This window comes from Lagenorhynchus albirostris, chromosome 6 (assembly GCF_949774975.1).
Source record: "Lagenorhynchus albirostris chromosome 6, mLagAlb1.1, whole genome shotgun sequence".
Taxonomy (NCBI): domain Eukaryota; kingdom Metazoa; phylum Chordata; class Mammalia; order Artiodactyla; family Delphinidae; genus Lagenorhynchus; species Lagenorhynchus albirostris.
In genome coordinates, this window is record NC_083100.1 from 65,908,902 (window position 1) to 65,924,543 (window position 15,642).

General features: G+C 34.9%; 1 protein-coding gene across 1 annotated transcript in view; it reads left to right on the forward strand.

Annotated features, from left to right (window-relative positions):
* Nucleotides 1-15,642, forward strand: part of TTC21B (tetratricopeptide repeat domain 21B) — an 85,113-nt gene that overhangs the window by 37,369 nt on the left and 32,102 nt on the right. Inside the window, exons 19-22 of the mRNA XM_060152734.1 lie at nucleotides 4,804-4,910; nucleotides 8,935-9,123; nucleotides 13,586-13,696; nucleotides 14,633-14,714. Of these exons, the coding sequence (XP_060008717.1) occupies nucleotides 4,804-4,910; nucleotides 8,935-9,123; nucleotides 13,586-13,696; nucleotides 14,633-14,714 (489 nt within the window). The remainder of the gene's footprint in view (nucleotides 1-4,803; nucleotides 4,911-8,934; nucleotides 9,124-13,585; nucleotides 13,697-14,632; nucleotides 14,715-15,642) is intronic.

Here is a 15,642-nt window from a genome sequence, read left to right on the forward strand (position 1 = left end):
GTGGGATTGCTGGATCATATGGTAGCTCTATTTTTAGTTTTTTAAGGGACCTCCATACTGTTCTCCATAGTGACTGTACCAATTCACATTACCACCAACAATGTAGGAAGGTTCCCGTTTCTCCATGCCCTCTCCAGCATTTATTGTTTGTAGATTTTTTAATGATGGCCATTCTGACCTGTGTGAGGTGATACCTCACTGTAGTTTTGATTTGCATTTCTCTGATTATTAGCGATGCTGGGCATCTTTTCATGTGCTTTTTTTTGCCATCTGTATGTCTTCTTTGGAGAAATGTCTGTTTAGATCTTCTGCCCATTTTTTGATTGGGTTGTTTATATTTTTGATATTGAGATTCATGAGCTGTTTGTATATTTTGGTGATGAATCCCTTTTCAGTCACTTCATTTGCAAATATTTTCTCCCATTCTGAAGTGGGTTGTCTTTTCATTTTGTTTATGGTTTCCTTTGCTGTGCAAAAGCTTTTAAGTTTAATTAGGTCCCATTTGTTTATTTTTGTTTTTATTTTCATTACTCTAGGAGGTGGATTGAAAAAATCCAGCAATGGATGTTGCTGCAATTTATGTCATAGAGTGTTCTCCCTATGTTTTCCTCTAAGAGTTTTATAGTATCCGGTCTTAGGTTTAGGTCTTTAATCCATTTTGAGTTTGTTTTTGTGTATGGTGTTAGAGAATGTTCTAATTTCATTCTTTTTTATGTAACTCTCTAGTTTTCCCAGCACCACTTATTGAAGAGACTGTCTTTTCTCCATTGTATATCCTTGCCTCCTTTGTCATAGATTAATTGACCAGAGGTCCGTGGGTTTGTTTCTGGGCTTTCTATCCTGTTCCATTGATTTATATTTCTTTTTTTGTGCCAGTACCATTGTGTTTTGATTACTGTAGCTTTGTTGGAAGTTTCCTATAAATTGTAACTACAACCGGTGTTTAAACAAGTAAACATTTTTATAATCCTTTTTAAAAGTTGTTTTTTTTAAAAAAAATTCAGCATTATTAAAGAGTATAATGTACAAGTCTCCAGTTTCTCCTGTGAATTCTACTTGCCCTGTTCTCAGACCTCCCTAGAGGTAACCATTTTTGTGTTTTAGTGTATATTTTATATATATTTATGTAAATATCTAAGTGTAATATGCATATTGTTCTTTTCAAAATGCACCATTCTTCCTATTCAGCAATTTTTTTCACATACAATATGTTGCAGATATAGTTTGATGTCAGTACATCCATATTATTTTATCTAATAGACTCACAATATTTTATAACTCCGTAAGCTATTTAACTTTTCCCCAGTTAGTCTTCCAGTCTTTTGATGTTATAAACCATGTTAAAATGAATATCCTTGTATCTCATTCTTTGGCATACACTTGCTTATATTTCTTAAGAGCAAGATGCTATGTTAAAGGGTATGTGTACTTAAAATTTAATTGGATACTATCAAATTGCCTTCTTAAAAGTTCATACAAATTTACTTTTTAAAGACCTGTACTTTTTTAATAAAATCTAGTGCTTGTTCATTGGAAAAATTTGAGGATTATAGAAGTGAATGAAAGTTGTGTTGCTCTCCCACTCTCCAGAGAGAACCACGTCCTGATCAATCTCCCTGCCCCTATCTCTCACACACTAATACATAACACTTTTTTCTACCAAAAAGGAGTCATATTATACCTATAGGTCTGCAGTATGCATTTTTCATTTAATAGCCTCTCTTCATTTTGGCAGATATAGCACTTTTAAATTTTTTAACATAGGTAGCGTATTTTACTGTTTGTCTATATCATAATTTATTTGATGACTCCCCTATCGATAGACATTTAGATAGAAGAAAACATTACTGAGATAGAATCCTTGTTTATATAGCACTGTGTACTTCCTAGAATTGAATCTTGCTCCATTGTTTTTTCTTAAAGGTAAAAATGTCCCAACATTATGTAGTATTAATTATAGAGAAAACAAACTTCTAATTTACATTTCTTTCATGATTGATAAGGTTAAGTATTATATCTATAGATTGTATTTTCACTATTTCATTCATATCCTTTTTCTTAATCCTTTACCTATTATTCATTAATCTTTTACCTATTATTCATGTTACAGATATTTTCTCCCAGGCTGTCCTTTCTTTATCAAATTACTTTATCATTTCATTGGTCAAATAGAATATTTAACTATCATATATAATACCTACCAGTCTTTTCTCTTTTTGACTTTTGAATTTCTTGTCATGCTCAGAAAAAGCTTCCCTAATCCTAACATTGAAAAAAGTTTTCTTATATTTTTCTGGGGCTTTTGTAATTTTAATTTGTATAATGGAGAATTTTAATTTTTATAATGAAGAACTTTAATTCACATACAATTTTTACTATATAGTTTCCCAAAGGGATAGCCAATTATATCTCAGTGTCATTTATTGAAATGCCACCTTTATCATATTATAAGCTTTTTTATACATTTCACTCTGATTCTGGGAATTTTTGTTTTGAGTTCCTTCCTTCTCCCCTCCCATTTTTATTTTTGCCAATACCATGTTTTCGGTGATTTTAAAATATGTTTGGATACATAGATAAGGCAAGCCAACTCTAAATTTTCTAATATGTCTAAAATGGTCTTTTAATTTAGCTTTGAAGTTGATGCTTAAATTCTAATTTGAATGCATTTATTTATTCCGTAAAAATACTTGCATGAGTCTTGTCAGACCTTGCTTGAAACACTACAGATGGCCTAAATGTGGATATGCATTTTTTAAAAGGTTGTAGAGGAGGAGAGATTCAAGTAGTATGTTTTACTTATATGGGCATAAGTATATTACATTTATGCAGTATAAATACTTTAATAATTTGCTGAGCACATCCAATGGTGTACTTAGATGCCTTCATGTGCATTTCATTATATGTTATTAATGCTCACATTAGTTTTTGAGGCAAATAAAATTATCTACATTTTTAAATTAGCATCTAATACTCAATTTTCTTGAGTTATCCAGGTTCACCTAGCTGATATAGTAGCACCAGGGTTCTAAGAAACATCTTAAACTTAGCATGTTTGAAAGTGAATTCCTTATCTGCCTCCCCCATCTGTTCTATGTGCAGCCTTCTCTATCTCAGTAACTTCAGCCTTCTTTGTAGTTTTGAAGAACCAAAATCCTTGCCTTCACCCTTGCCCATAGGAAATCCTCTTGGTTCTGCCTTCTAGATACATTCAGAATTCTCCTGTGTCTCATTATTTCCACTACTGTCACCCTGTCCTAGCTACATCGTCTCTTAGGTGGATTAAAGCAGTAGCCTACACCTGGTCTCCCTGTTACCCAATCCTCAGCCCCACAGCTGGACACAGCCTTTCCCAACCCAGCAGCACTATTGGACCTTTTAAACAACCAAAGTTTGATCACACCTGCTCAAGCTCCCCCTTGTCTCCCATTTCTCTGAGTTAACCACAGTCTTACAGTGGCTTACATGGCCTTCACACGTGCATGCTGTTGCTCCTCTGACCTCTCCTTCCAGCCTGCTCTCACCATCGTCACGGCTCCCTTGTTCCTTGTACCACCTTAGAGCTTTTCTTACCTGTAAAATAGCAATAACAAAACCTGCTTCTCAGGTTGAGATTTTAAATAAATAATGATGTATTCAAACAGAATATGGCTCAGGCCATGCTGTCGATAAATGGTAGAAGAAACATCTTTTTGTTAATTATCTAGGGTTCTTTTATTACTCTTAGATTACAAAATAATAATACCAAATACTTAAATAGCACTTGACATGTACAAGACTTTAATTGCTTTGCATATATTAGCTTATTTAATAATTTACTAACTTTTTAAATTTTACAGTAATCTTATGAGATAGGTACTATTATTTCCCCTATTTTACAGATGAAAGGGAGGCACAGAATAGATAACTACCTTGTTCGACTAGGACCTTGTTAACTAGAAAGTGATAAAGCCTAGATTTGAAACCAGACAGGTTGGCATTAAAGTCAGTGTTTATTATGTATATATGTATGTGTATATATATGTATACTTTATTAAGTTCTGTTATTTAAAAGTAAATAGCAGTTATCTTCTTAATTGCATGTACTAACTACCCCATCTTGTTTTTAAATGACTTCAATAAACAGAGGTGCTTATACACTTAAGAATGGAAATTGAGGGCTTTCCTAGTGGTGCAGTGGTTAAGAATCCACCTGCCAATGCCAGGTACACAGGTTCGATCTCTGATCTGGGAAGATCCCACATGCTGAGGAGCAACTAAGCTCATGCGCCACAACTACTGAGCCCGTGTACCCTAGAGCCCATGCACCGCAACTACTGAGCCCCACACGCCACAACTACTGAGGCCTGTGCACTCTAGAGCCCACACGCCTAGAGCCCATGCTCCTCAGCAAGAGAAGCCACCTCAATGAGGAACCCATGCACCGCAACAAAGAGCAGCCCCTGCTCACCACAACTAGAGAAAGCCCATGCGCAGCAACAAAGACAGATAAACAAACAAATTAATTAATTAAATCTTTAAAAAAAAAAAAAAAGAATGGAAATTGAAACTCTTCTCTGTGTTGTTGTATTGTTATCTCTTGTATGTCTAAGAAATGCCTCCAGTTCTTTAACTTTTCTTCCAGCCAGTTTTTATCCTAAATCTTTATTTTTTCCAATTTGGCCATTCTTCAGTTAATTTATTGAACCTTTTTAAACTTTATTCACTATTTTTCAAAGTCAAGTATAAAAACTTATAGAAAAATGTAAAGATTTATTTAAAATGAATTATTATTTTTTCCCATTATATTTTATTCTTTCATAGTAAATGAACTGTCAGCTCTCACAGAGGATGGACGTTCTCAAGTTCTTCTAGCAAAAGTTTATAGTAAAGTGGACAGACCTGGTGATGCAGTTGCTTCATTACAACAGGTAAACAAATGCCTTTGTTTGTAAGGGGTTAAGGGTGGGTGATGGTCTCAGAAGGAAATATGCCACACGTAAAAGGAAGACAATCTTTTGGCCCAACTGTCATAGAAAATAAGTCAAATAGAAATAATGATTGAATGCCAGTGGATTGTACTGTTTAAATGTATTGTTGCTAATTATTAATAACAATTAGGGAAGGTTGATATATTTAATCCTGTTTTATAGCTGAGGGAGCTTGGTTTAATAACTTGTGTGAAGTCACATGACTAGTGTCATAGGCAGGAGTTGAACTCATTTTTTTCTTCCACTTATTTATATCTTCTTTAATTTCCTTTAATGTTTTGTGGTTTTCAATGTAGAGGTTTTGTACTCATTTCCTTAGATGTATTCCTAAGTGGCTGATGTGTTTTGATGATTTTTCAATTTCTAGTTTGCTAACAGTTTTGTCTAATACACTCTCTGCATCTATCAAAATGGTCATGTGACTTCTCTCCAATTTTTTTTCCTGTTTATTAAATTGATTGATTTTTGAATGTTAAACCATCCTTACAGTACTGAAATAAATGTCACTGTTGTGATTTTTCAAAAGACATTGCTGGAATTTAAAGATAGTTCCTAATATTTTGTTCAAGGTTTGTGCTTATATGTTCATTAGAAAGGTTGGTCTCTAAGACATGCTATTTCTTTAATGTTTGGAACAATTCAGTATTAGCACCTTTGAGACCTTGAGGTTTCTCTGACAGAAGATTTTTATTAATAGATTCAATATCTCTAGATTTCAACACACAAAATATGTGTGTGTGTTTCAGGCAATGTCCAGTAATATTTTTTTGTCCAAATTGTGAATGAATGGAGCTCACACTGTTAGATTTCTGTGACCTCCATGTAAGCTTATGATTTCATTAAGATATGTAATCTTCAACAATGTAATATCTTACTCTTAATTGTTGGTATGTTTTATCCCTGCTTTCTGAATTATATGATAAAGGAATGGCACTTAACCTGAGGTTAGCTACCATTAGCTAAAAGGAAAGTGTAATTTTCATAAATGACTTTCAAAACATTTTAGAAGTGAATTTGGCATATTTCATTCCGTTATGAATAGCATTAGTCTCAGTGACTGGTTGCATGAGCTTCTGTGTTCTATGAGCAGACACATTAAATAACACTAAAAGACAAACTGTGGTTAGACAATGCCAGCAAACCAAAATCAAATTCATTTTAAGTTTATATGTTATAGCACAGGGATTTTTCACCTTTCATAAAATTTGAAGAGCTATAACGTTCTTTCCAACTATAATATTCTTTGCATTCTGATCTCTGAAAAAGTAAATCTTTTTGAGGTACAATACAGACAATTTGAATTTGAATATAGAATTACAATACAGTTCAAATAGTGTAATCAAAGTGTTTGATATTTTAAATTCATTTATTCAGCAACCATTTATTGAGCTTAATTCTCCACATTATGGAACTTGGGAGTTGCATCATAGTATTTTTGCATAGTTGCTAAACATGAAATATGTTTCGGACTTCCGAAATAACTCCACATTTCTTCATCCCTCTCTGTCATCTTTTAGCCTTATCTATTATTATCTTAGCCCAGACTCCTCCTAACTGATCCCCATCCTCTTATTGAACAATAGAGGTGAAAATCATGGGATCCATCTTCAAATATGTTCACCATGATAGGAGCTTGAAATTTTTGTTGAATGGCTGAAAGGAAATCATAGATTATTTTAATTGTTTAATTGCAGGAACAGTTAAAGGAAAAATCACTTTAGTATAGGCATTATCTTTTCTGTGAAAATAAAATCTAAACTAGAAATAAAAAACCTATGTGCCATAAAACACTAACAATTTTGGGACATTATAACTTGATATAGTTTTAGTTAATATGTACAGATTGTACTTGTGTTTGGTTCCTTCACTTAACATTCATTTGTATGATTTTTCCAGTATAGCTCCATCTTCATCATATAAAAAGTAATGTGATATTCTGATTTTATTGGCATATTTTGCTTTGATGTGGTCTTCGGTAAGATACAATAAGGCTATTGAAATAAAAAGGGAAAATTAAGAATTCTTTGAAATAAGATGTTTATATATATTTTTTCTTCTACCCAAGGGTTTGATGGAATTTAGAAGAATATTATAATAAAGGAAGGGGGAGGGAAGAGTAATGGTGTTGACAGATCAGGGTTAATATGCTTATTGTAAAAGACCATGAAATTTATTTCTGATAAAAGCAAGGAAAAGTATAGGGAATGGTATCAATTCTTCAAAAAAATTTTATTCTATGTGAAAATGTTTTTTAATGATTATTATATATACTTAGAGAAATTGAGCATTGTTTTATGATATCTTTAATAAAAAATGAAAAAAACTTTTGCTCAAGATCCACCCCCTCCCAACCCCCCAATTATTTACCTTTAAGAAAATTGCAAGGTATCACAAAGCCTAACTTATAAAGGTTTTTCTCTAGGAAGTTAAGCTCATGAGGTCCACCTATTTGACATTTAGAGATTTAGTTGATGCAGAGATAAAACTCACACTGTCTAGAGAAAGAAGTGCATATCTTTTAACCTAGCGCAACCATGTAATTTATCATTCAAGCCAGAATACTTTTGAGAAAGAAAGAATTAATAATTAAGCTGGCACAACAGGTATAAAAGGGTACTGCCCCTATTTAGACCAGTTGTTTCAGAGTTCTTTGTGAGTGTGTGTGTGCGTGCACATGTGCAAAACCATGCACACTGGTACATGCATAATATAAAACATCAAATACACAAACGTGCACATACCTCTATACTTATAAACACACATTAATATAACCAAAATTAAAATTTCATGAAACAGTGTTAACCTTTACCACATGCTATATATACAGTATTTTTTAATCCTTTCTCTTTCATTTCCAAAAGAATGCTTATCATGATACCCTAAAATATTATGACCTGTGGTTCCCCAAAATAATCAGCTTTAGACCATCTTCATCAAATACCAGTTGTCAACCAACGTTTTGACAGGAGTCCCCAGAAGGGCTTGTTGTGTGTAGCATAATGTATGGCAGATGGTGGGCATTTATTGTTCATTAAATGAATGCATGAATGCATGAGTGAATGATTAGCTCAAAGTTAAAGTTTATTGTAAAGGCCTAACGCCTAGGAGTTCTCTGTCACTTGTTAAAGGAAGGTCTCGATGTTTCAGAAACGAGACTTGTGGGTGGGAAGGCTGATACTCCTCCAATTTAGCAAATTACTCTACGTTCTTAGTCTGAGGAAGGCCCCTACCTCCTTAGGAGTGTCTCTGCATAGTGTGGGACCAGGTATATACACCATCAATTGGTTAGGCATTTCCTTATCATCAGACATTTGGGTTGCTTCCAGATTTGTTTTTGTTTTGTTGTTGTTTTGTTTTTACAACAGGCCATTTTTTTTAATAACAAATAACATGTTTCCTGTTTTCCTTCTAAGTGATGTCCTTAATACCTTCCCAAGAATGAAACAGCTAAGTTCAATAGTGTGTTAATTTTAGGGAGTTAGTATGTTTTACGAGGGTGCTCCCCAGAAAGACGGGACTGATTTATATGCCATTGACAATATGTGGATGTACTTACTCCCTGAAACATGCCAGTATTTGATTCAGTAACTTTTAGATACTATTTTATTAATTTAATAAACATTTACAGTTTTCATTTTTTTAATTACAACATGTAGACATCTTTTCTAAATATTTGTTTCACGGTTGCATTTCCTCTTAGTGAGTTTCCTGTGCATATTCTTATAACAGTGGGAAAAGATTCAGTACTTTTATAGCATTTTAGTTGCAAAGATAAGTGCATACTGGCTTATTTGCAAACAAGTACCTTTTTAAAACCTCAGTTAAGACATTTTCTTTGGATCAGGCTTTGTTAGATTGAGGGCCATTAATGCTTAAATAAATCTGTAAAATTATGCTACATGTGAGTTACTGAGAATTGTTTAATTTCTTTTTAAAATTCCTTTTTATCCTTATATTTTTCTAGGCTCGAGAATTACAAGCTCGGGTACTAAAACGTGTTCAGATGGAACAGCCAGATGCAGTTCCTGCACAGAAACATTTAGCAGCTGAAATTTGTGCAGAGATTGCAAAACATTCTGTTGCTCAGCGAGACTATGAAAAAGCAATTAAATTTTATAGAGAGGCTCTTGTTCATTGTGAAACAGATAATAAGGTCAGTACTTTTATCAAATTTTAAGCACCTTATATTCCAGATGTCATCTAATTTCCCCAAATGTAAACTTCTTAACAGCTTATTTATAAAGATTTGAAAAGAAATGTAATAAAAATGCAAGTTAAAATATTAATATTGGTTTCAGAAATACTTCAAAATACATGATGCCGTAATAATGTTAGTCTAAAATTATTATGAGGTGATATAAAGTAAATCTGTAAGCTCTTTTTATATTCATCTGTGTTTTAATAATTACTTGAAAACAATTCTCGAATTCAAATAAATATCTGAATCTAGAGGATTCGATTCAGTTTACCAAACAGCTATTGTATTTTCATTGCTGTTTGGTGCTGGATATACAAAAGCAACTAGATTGAATCTCTTAACTTCAAATGGCACAGCGTGAGAATAAATGTAAAGATAATATTAGTGTAGAAAACTTATATACATGGCCAGTTTAATTTTTCTGAAAATTTTATTTTATTTTAATTATATTGGAGTGTATAGTTGATTTACAATGTTGTATTAGTTTCAGGTATACAGCAAAGTGATTCAGTTATACATATACATATATTCATTCTTTATCAGATTCTTTTCTCATATAGGTTATCACAGAATGTTGAGTAGAGTTCCCTGTGCTATGCTATGTAGGTCCTTGTTGGTTACCTGTCTTGTGTATAGTAGTGTGTGTATGTTAATCCCAAACTCCTGATTTATCCCTCCCCCACCACGTTTCCCCTTTGGTAACCATAAGTTTGTTTTCAATATCTGTGAGTCTATTTCTGTTTTGTAAATAAGTTCATTTGTTTCATTTTTAAAAAATTAGAGTCCACATGTGAGTGATATCATATGATATTTGTTTTTCTCTTTCTGACTTACTTCACTTAGTATGATAATCTCTAGGTCCATCCATGCTGCTGCAAATGGGATTATTTCATTATTTTAATAGCTGAGTAGTACTCCATTGTGTATATGTACCACATCTTCTTTATCCATTCCTCTGTCGATGGACATTTAGGTTGCTTCCATGTCTTGGCTATTGTAAACAGTGCTGCAGTGAACAGTGAGATGCATGTATCATTTCGAATTATGGTTTTCTCTGGATATACACCCAGGAATGTGATTGCTGGATCATACAATAGTTCTATTTTTAGTTTTTTTCTAAGGAAACTCCATACTGTTCTCCATAGTGGTTGTACCAATTTACATTCCCACAAACAGTGTAGGAGGGTTCCCTTTTCTCCACACCCTTTCCAGCATCTGTTTCTGTTTGTAGACTTTTTGATGATGGCCATTCTGACCAGTTTGAGGTGATAACTCATTGTGGTTTTGATTTGCGTTTCTCTAATGATTAGTGACGTTGAGCATCTTCTCACGTGCTTTTTGGCCATCTGTATGTCTTTGGAGAAATGTCTAGATCTTTTGCCCATTTTTTGGTTCGGTTGTTTGCTTTTTTAACGTTGAGCTGCATGAGCTGTTTGTAAATTTTGGAGGTTAATCCCTTGTCATTTGCATTGTTTGCAAATATTTTCTCCCATTCTGTGGGTTGTCTTTTTGTTTATGGTTTCCTTTGCTGTGCAGACGCTTTTAAGTTTAATTCGGTCCCATTTGTTTTGGGGTTTTTTTTTCCATTACTCTAGGAGGTGGATCCAAAAAGATAGTGCTGCAATCTATGTCAGAGAATGTTCTGCCTATGTTTTCCTCTAAGAGTTTTATAGTGTCTGGACTTACATGTAGGTCTTTGATCCATTTTGAGTTTATTTTTGTGTATGGTGTTAGAGAATGTTGTAATTTCATTCATTTACATGTAGCTGTCCAGTTTTCCCAGCACAATTTATTGAAGAGACTGTCTTTTCTCCATTGCATAGTCTTGACTCCTTTGTTGTAGATTAATTGACCATAGGGGCGTGGGTTTATTTCTGGGCATTCTCTCCTGTTCCATGGATCTATATTTCTGTTTTTGGGCCAGTAACATACTGTTTTGATGACTGTAGATTTATAGAATAGTCTGAAGTCAGGGAACCTGATTCCTCCAGCTCCGTTTTTCTTTCTGAAGATTGCTTTGGCTATTTGGGGTCTTTTGTGTCTCTGTACAAATAAAAAATTTTTTGTTCTAGGTCTGTGAAAAACGCCATTGGTAATCTGCTAGGGATTGCAGTGAATCTGTCGATTGCCTTGGGGCGTATAGTCATTGTGACAGTATTGATTCTTCCAATCCAAGAACATGTTATATCTTTCCATCTGTTTGTGTCATCACTGATTTCTTTCACTGGTGTCTTTTGCCTCCTTAGGTAGGTTTATTTCTAGGTATTTTATTCTTTTTGATCTGATGGTAAATGGGATTGTTTCTTTAATTTCTCTTTCTGATCTTTTGTTGTTAGTGTGTAGGAATGCAAGAGATTTCTGTGTATTAAGTTTTGTATCCTGCAACTTTACTGATTCCATTGACGGGCTCTAGTAGTTTTCTGGTAGCATCATAAGGATTTTCTATGTATAGTATCATCATGTCATCTGGAACCAGTGACAGTTTTACTCCTTCTTTGCCAATTTGGATTCCTTTTATTTTTTCTTCTCTGATTGCCATGGCTAGGACTTCCAAAACTATGTTGAATAAGAGTGGCAAGAGGGGACATCCTTGTCTTGTTCCTGATCTTAGAGGAAATGCTTTCAGCTTTTCACCATTGAGTATGATGTTAGCTGTAGGTTTGTCATATATGGTCTATATTATGTTGAGGTATGTTCCCTCTATTCCTACTTTCTATAGAGTTTTTATCATAAATCGGTGTTGAATTTTGTCAAAAGCATTTTCTGCATCTATTGAGATGATGATATGGTTTTTATTCAGTTTGTTGATATGGTATATCACACTGATTGATCTGCAGATACTGAAGAATCCTTACATCCCTGGGATAAATCCCACTTGATCATGGTGTATGATCCTTTTAATGTATTGTTGGATTTGGTTTGCCAGTATTTTGTTGAGTGTTTTTGAGTCTGTGTTCATCAGTAATATTGGCCTGTAGTTTTCTTTTCTTCTGGTATCTCTGTCTGGTTTTGGTATCAGGATGATGGTGGCCTCATAAAATGAGTTTGGGAGTGTTCCTTCCTCTGCAGTATTTTGGAATACTTTCAGAAGGATAGGTATTAACTCTTCTCTAAATGTTTGGTAGAATTTACCTGTGAAGTCATCTGGTGTTGCAGTTTTGTTTGTTGGAAGTTTTTTTATCACAATTTCAGTACTTGTGATTGGTCTGTTCATATTTGCAATTTCTTCCTGATTCAGTATTGGGAGATTGTATCTTTCTAAGAATTTGTCATTTCTTCCAGATTGTCCATTTTGTTGGCATATAGTTGCTTGTAGTGTCTCTTATGATCCTTTGTATTTCTGTGGTGTCCGTTGTAACTTCTCCATTTTCATTTCTAATTTTATTGATTTTTGCCCTCTACCTTTTTTTCTTGAAGAGTCTGGCTAAAGGTTTATCAATTTTGTTTGTGTTTTCAGAGAACTAGCTTTTAGTTTCATTGATCTTTTCTATTTTTTTTAGTCTCTATTTCATTTATTTCTGCTCTGATCTTTATGACTTCTTTCCATCTACTAACTTTGGGTTTTCTTTGTTTTTCTGTCTCTAGTTGCTTTAGGTGTAAGGTTAGGTTGTTGATTTGAGAGTTGTCTTGTTTCCTGAGGTAGGATTGTATTTCTGTAAACTTCTCTTAGAACTGCTTTCTCTGCACCCCATATGTTTTGGATCATGATGTTTTCATTGTCATTTGTCTCTAGGTAATTTTTGATTTCCTCTTTGATTTCTTCAGTGATCCACTGGTTGTTATGGCCAGTTTTATAAACTAAAATGTTATTACTCTCAGATCTTGATAGATGATCAACATTTTAAAACAATACTCTAGTAAATGGCTAAATATTTAAATAAGTGATGTAGAACACGAGACAGCCATGTTCTAGAATTTAAAGTTTAAGGTTAGACGTTTTGAAATAATACAACTCTTTCAGATGTAAGGCAAAGATAATCTTTATTAAGTCATAACCAGATAGGTACCTTGTTCAGTGGTGACTAAAGTAACTGGAATCATAGTTGTACATCTGGAGCATATCTGCTTCAAGCTTTTTATTTTACAAATGAGGAAACAGGTTTAGAGAGGTAAAGGGCCCCATCATAGAGAAGCTTGGACTAGAATCATAGCTCCTAATTTAAGACCAGTGTTCTTTTCACAATGCTTTGTGTCTCTCTACTTTTCAAGTGAGGCACAGCCTGTTTTTCCTTTTTTTTTTTTTCCAGTATAAGAGAAACTAGAGATGAGCAAACCTATAGTTTTCCTGCTTATCATGCTTGGCCTTTTTATTGCAATAACTTTTGGTCAGATAAAGTTTCATCTGTGCCTACACACTTTCCTACTTCACTTTTTATTCCAAACATTTTCTGGCTAATCTTGCCCTTCTTCTCTGCAGATAATGCTGGAGCTGGCACGACTATACCTGGCACAAGATGAGCCTGACGCCTGCCTGCGGCACTGTGCTCTGCTTCTCCAGAGCGACCAGGACAATGAAGCTGCCACCATGGTTAGTCCAGGAGACTTCACTGCTGTAAAGGCAGTTGTGTTTTATATTTATTCCATGGGGCAGTTTCAAATTTTAACTGATAAAACTAATAGGAGATGAGATGCCTGGCTCATGTTGGCTTTTGGAAGAAATAACACTTTTAACATTATTAGTATATTTTACCAATAAACACCAAGACTCTCTTTATTTTATGAGAATGGTGAACTTAGGTCAGGTTTTTGCTTGCCCTTTTTGGGCCTAGTTAATTTTTCTTTATGCTTGGTCAGGAGGAGTTCATGTGGTAAAGCTCTAATTTGCTAAAGACTAACTGTTACCAGTTTCAGTGGCACTTTCTGAGTTACAGAAAAAATTCTTCATGTATCATTTTAAGGTGTGTGTTTATTAAATAGAGTTTTGCTTTTCTTTCTCATTTTTACCTGGGTTGAGGTTTTTGGTAGCTTTTCAAACAGCTACATAGATGACAGTTTGTGAGGTTCATTTAACAATTTTACAAATGAGTCACTGTAACTGAAAAGAAATACCAGACCTCTCCCTTTTAAAGCACTTGCTCATTTTAAATTCCTTTGAAATACTTAAGGTTTCAGAATGTTCTGGGTTTTCTTTTAAAATCTTCTCGTTATTTTAGCCAAGTGAGACACAGAGAGTGTGCAGTTCCCTTCAAGTTTCTGTTTTTAGAATAACTACTTGAAACATATTTTATGCTAAAAATACAGTTTTTGCAAACAGAAATGTTTCACATCCTTGATTATCTTCTGTTATACTGATCTCAGTGCTAATCTGCTTAAGGTGTACTTGACTTTTAAATGGCTCCGTTTTATAAAACTTTGCCCTCCTCATATTTCTCAGATGTGTTTTCATAGCAACCAGTCTTGATAGGAATACTATGCTTTGTAAAATATGTGGCAGTATTTTTAGAACCAACGTTTACCTTTATAGATGATGGCAGATCTCATGTTCAGAAGACAGGACTACGAACAAGCCGTGTTTCATTTACAACAGCTTTTAGAACGAAAACCAGGTAAATATCCACTGATTATACCTTCTAATGCAATCAACTCCCTTTCTCTTCTTTTTGGCTGTTATGCTGCTTATTCCACACCTGCCCTTGAGCAGCTGAAATGGTTATAAGAAAAATGACTGGTCATTAAAGTGACTGGTCTCACTTTAAATCATGACCAGAGACCCCAGATGGGCCCTCAGATTCTGCCTGGCAATCCTACTGTACTTCTCTAATGAATTCACTCACTCCATCCCCCTTTTATACTTTCTCCTCTCCACAAACCTTTGACACCCTTTCCCCTCTTCTTGTCCTTTCCCCTTTCCCCTCTTCTTGTCCTCAGCTAGAAACCTTGCCTCCTACCTCACTGAGAAAACGTGAGCACCTGGAAGAGAAAGTCTCCCTCTTCCTGTCCCCAGGTCCGCCTGCTCCCCAGGTCTGCCACCCCACCTGCAACAGCTGCTCCCTGTGGGCACTGGATGCCTCCCCTCCCCTCCTGAAGGGCTTTACTTCTGCTGTTCTCTCTCTCCTGTACCATCATCTTCTTCCCAGTCAGCACATAAATTTGCTGTGATACCTGCCCGCTTTAAAGACATTAGTACATAAAACCCAGCTCTTAAGTCTCCAGTTACTCTCCCCTACCAATTACAGCTCCATTTTCCACTGTAGCAGATTTCCTCTGAAGGATTTCTGTCTGCTGTCTTCACTGTCTCCTCCACTCCTGCACTCCAGGGAGGCTGCTTCTGCAGGGTGGCCAGTGCCCTCCATGCTGCCAGACCCAGGTCTGATTCTCAGATCTCTGCTTTCTGGGCCTGACAGTGTACTTAGCACAGCTTACCCCCTCCTTCATGAAAGACGTCCTTGACTTGTCTTCCGGGATGCTGGACTTACCTGGTATTTTCCCAGCTGACCGCTCTGTTTCACCCTCCTTTGTTAGATCTGTCTTCTC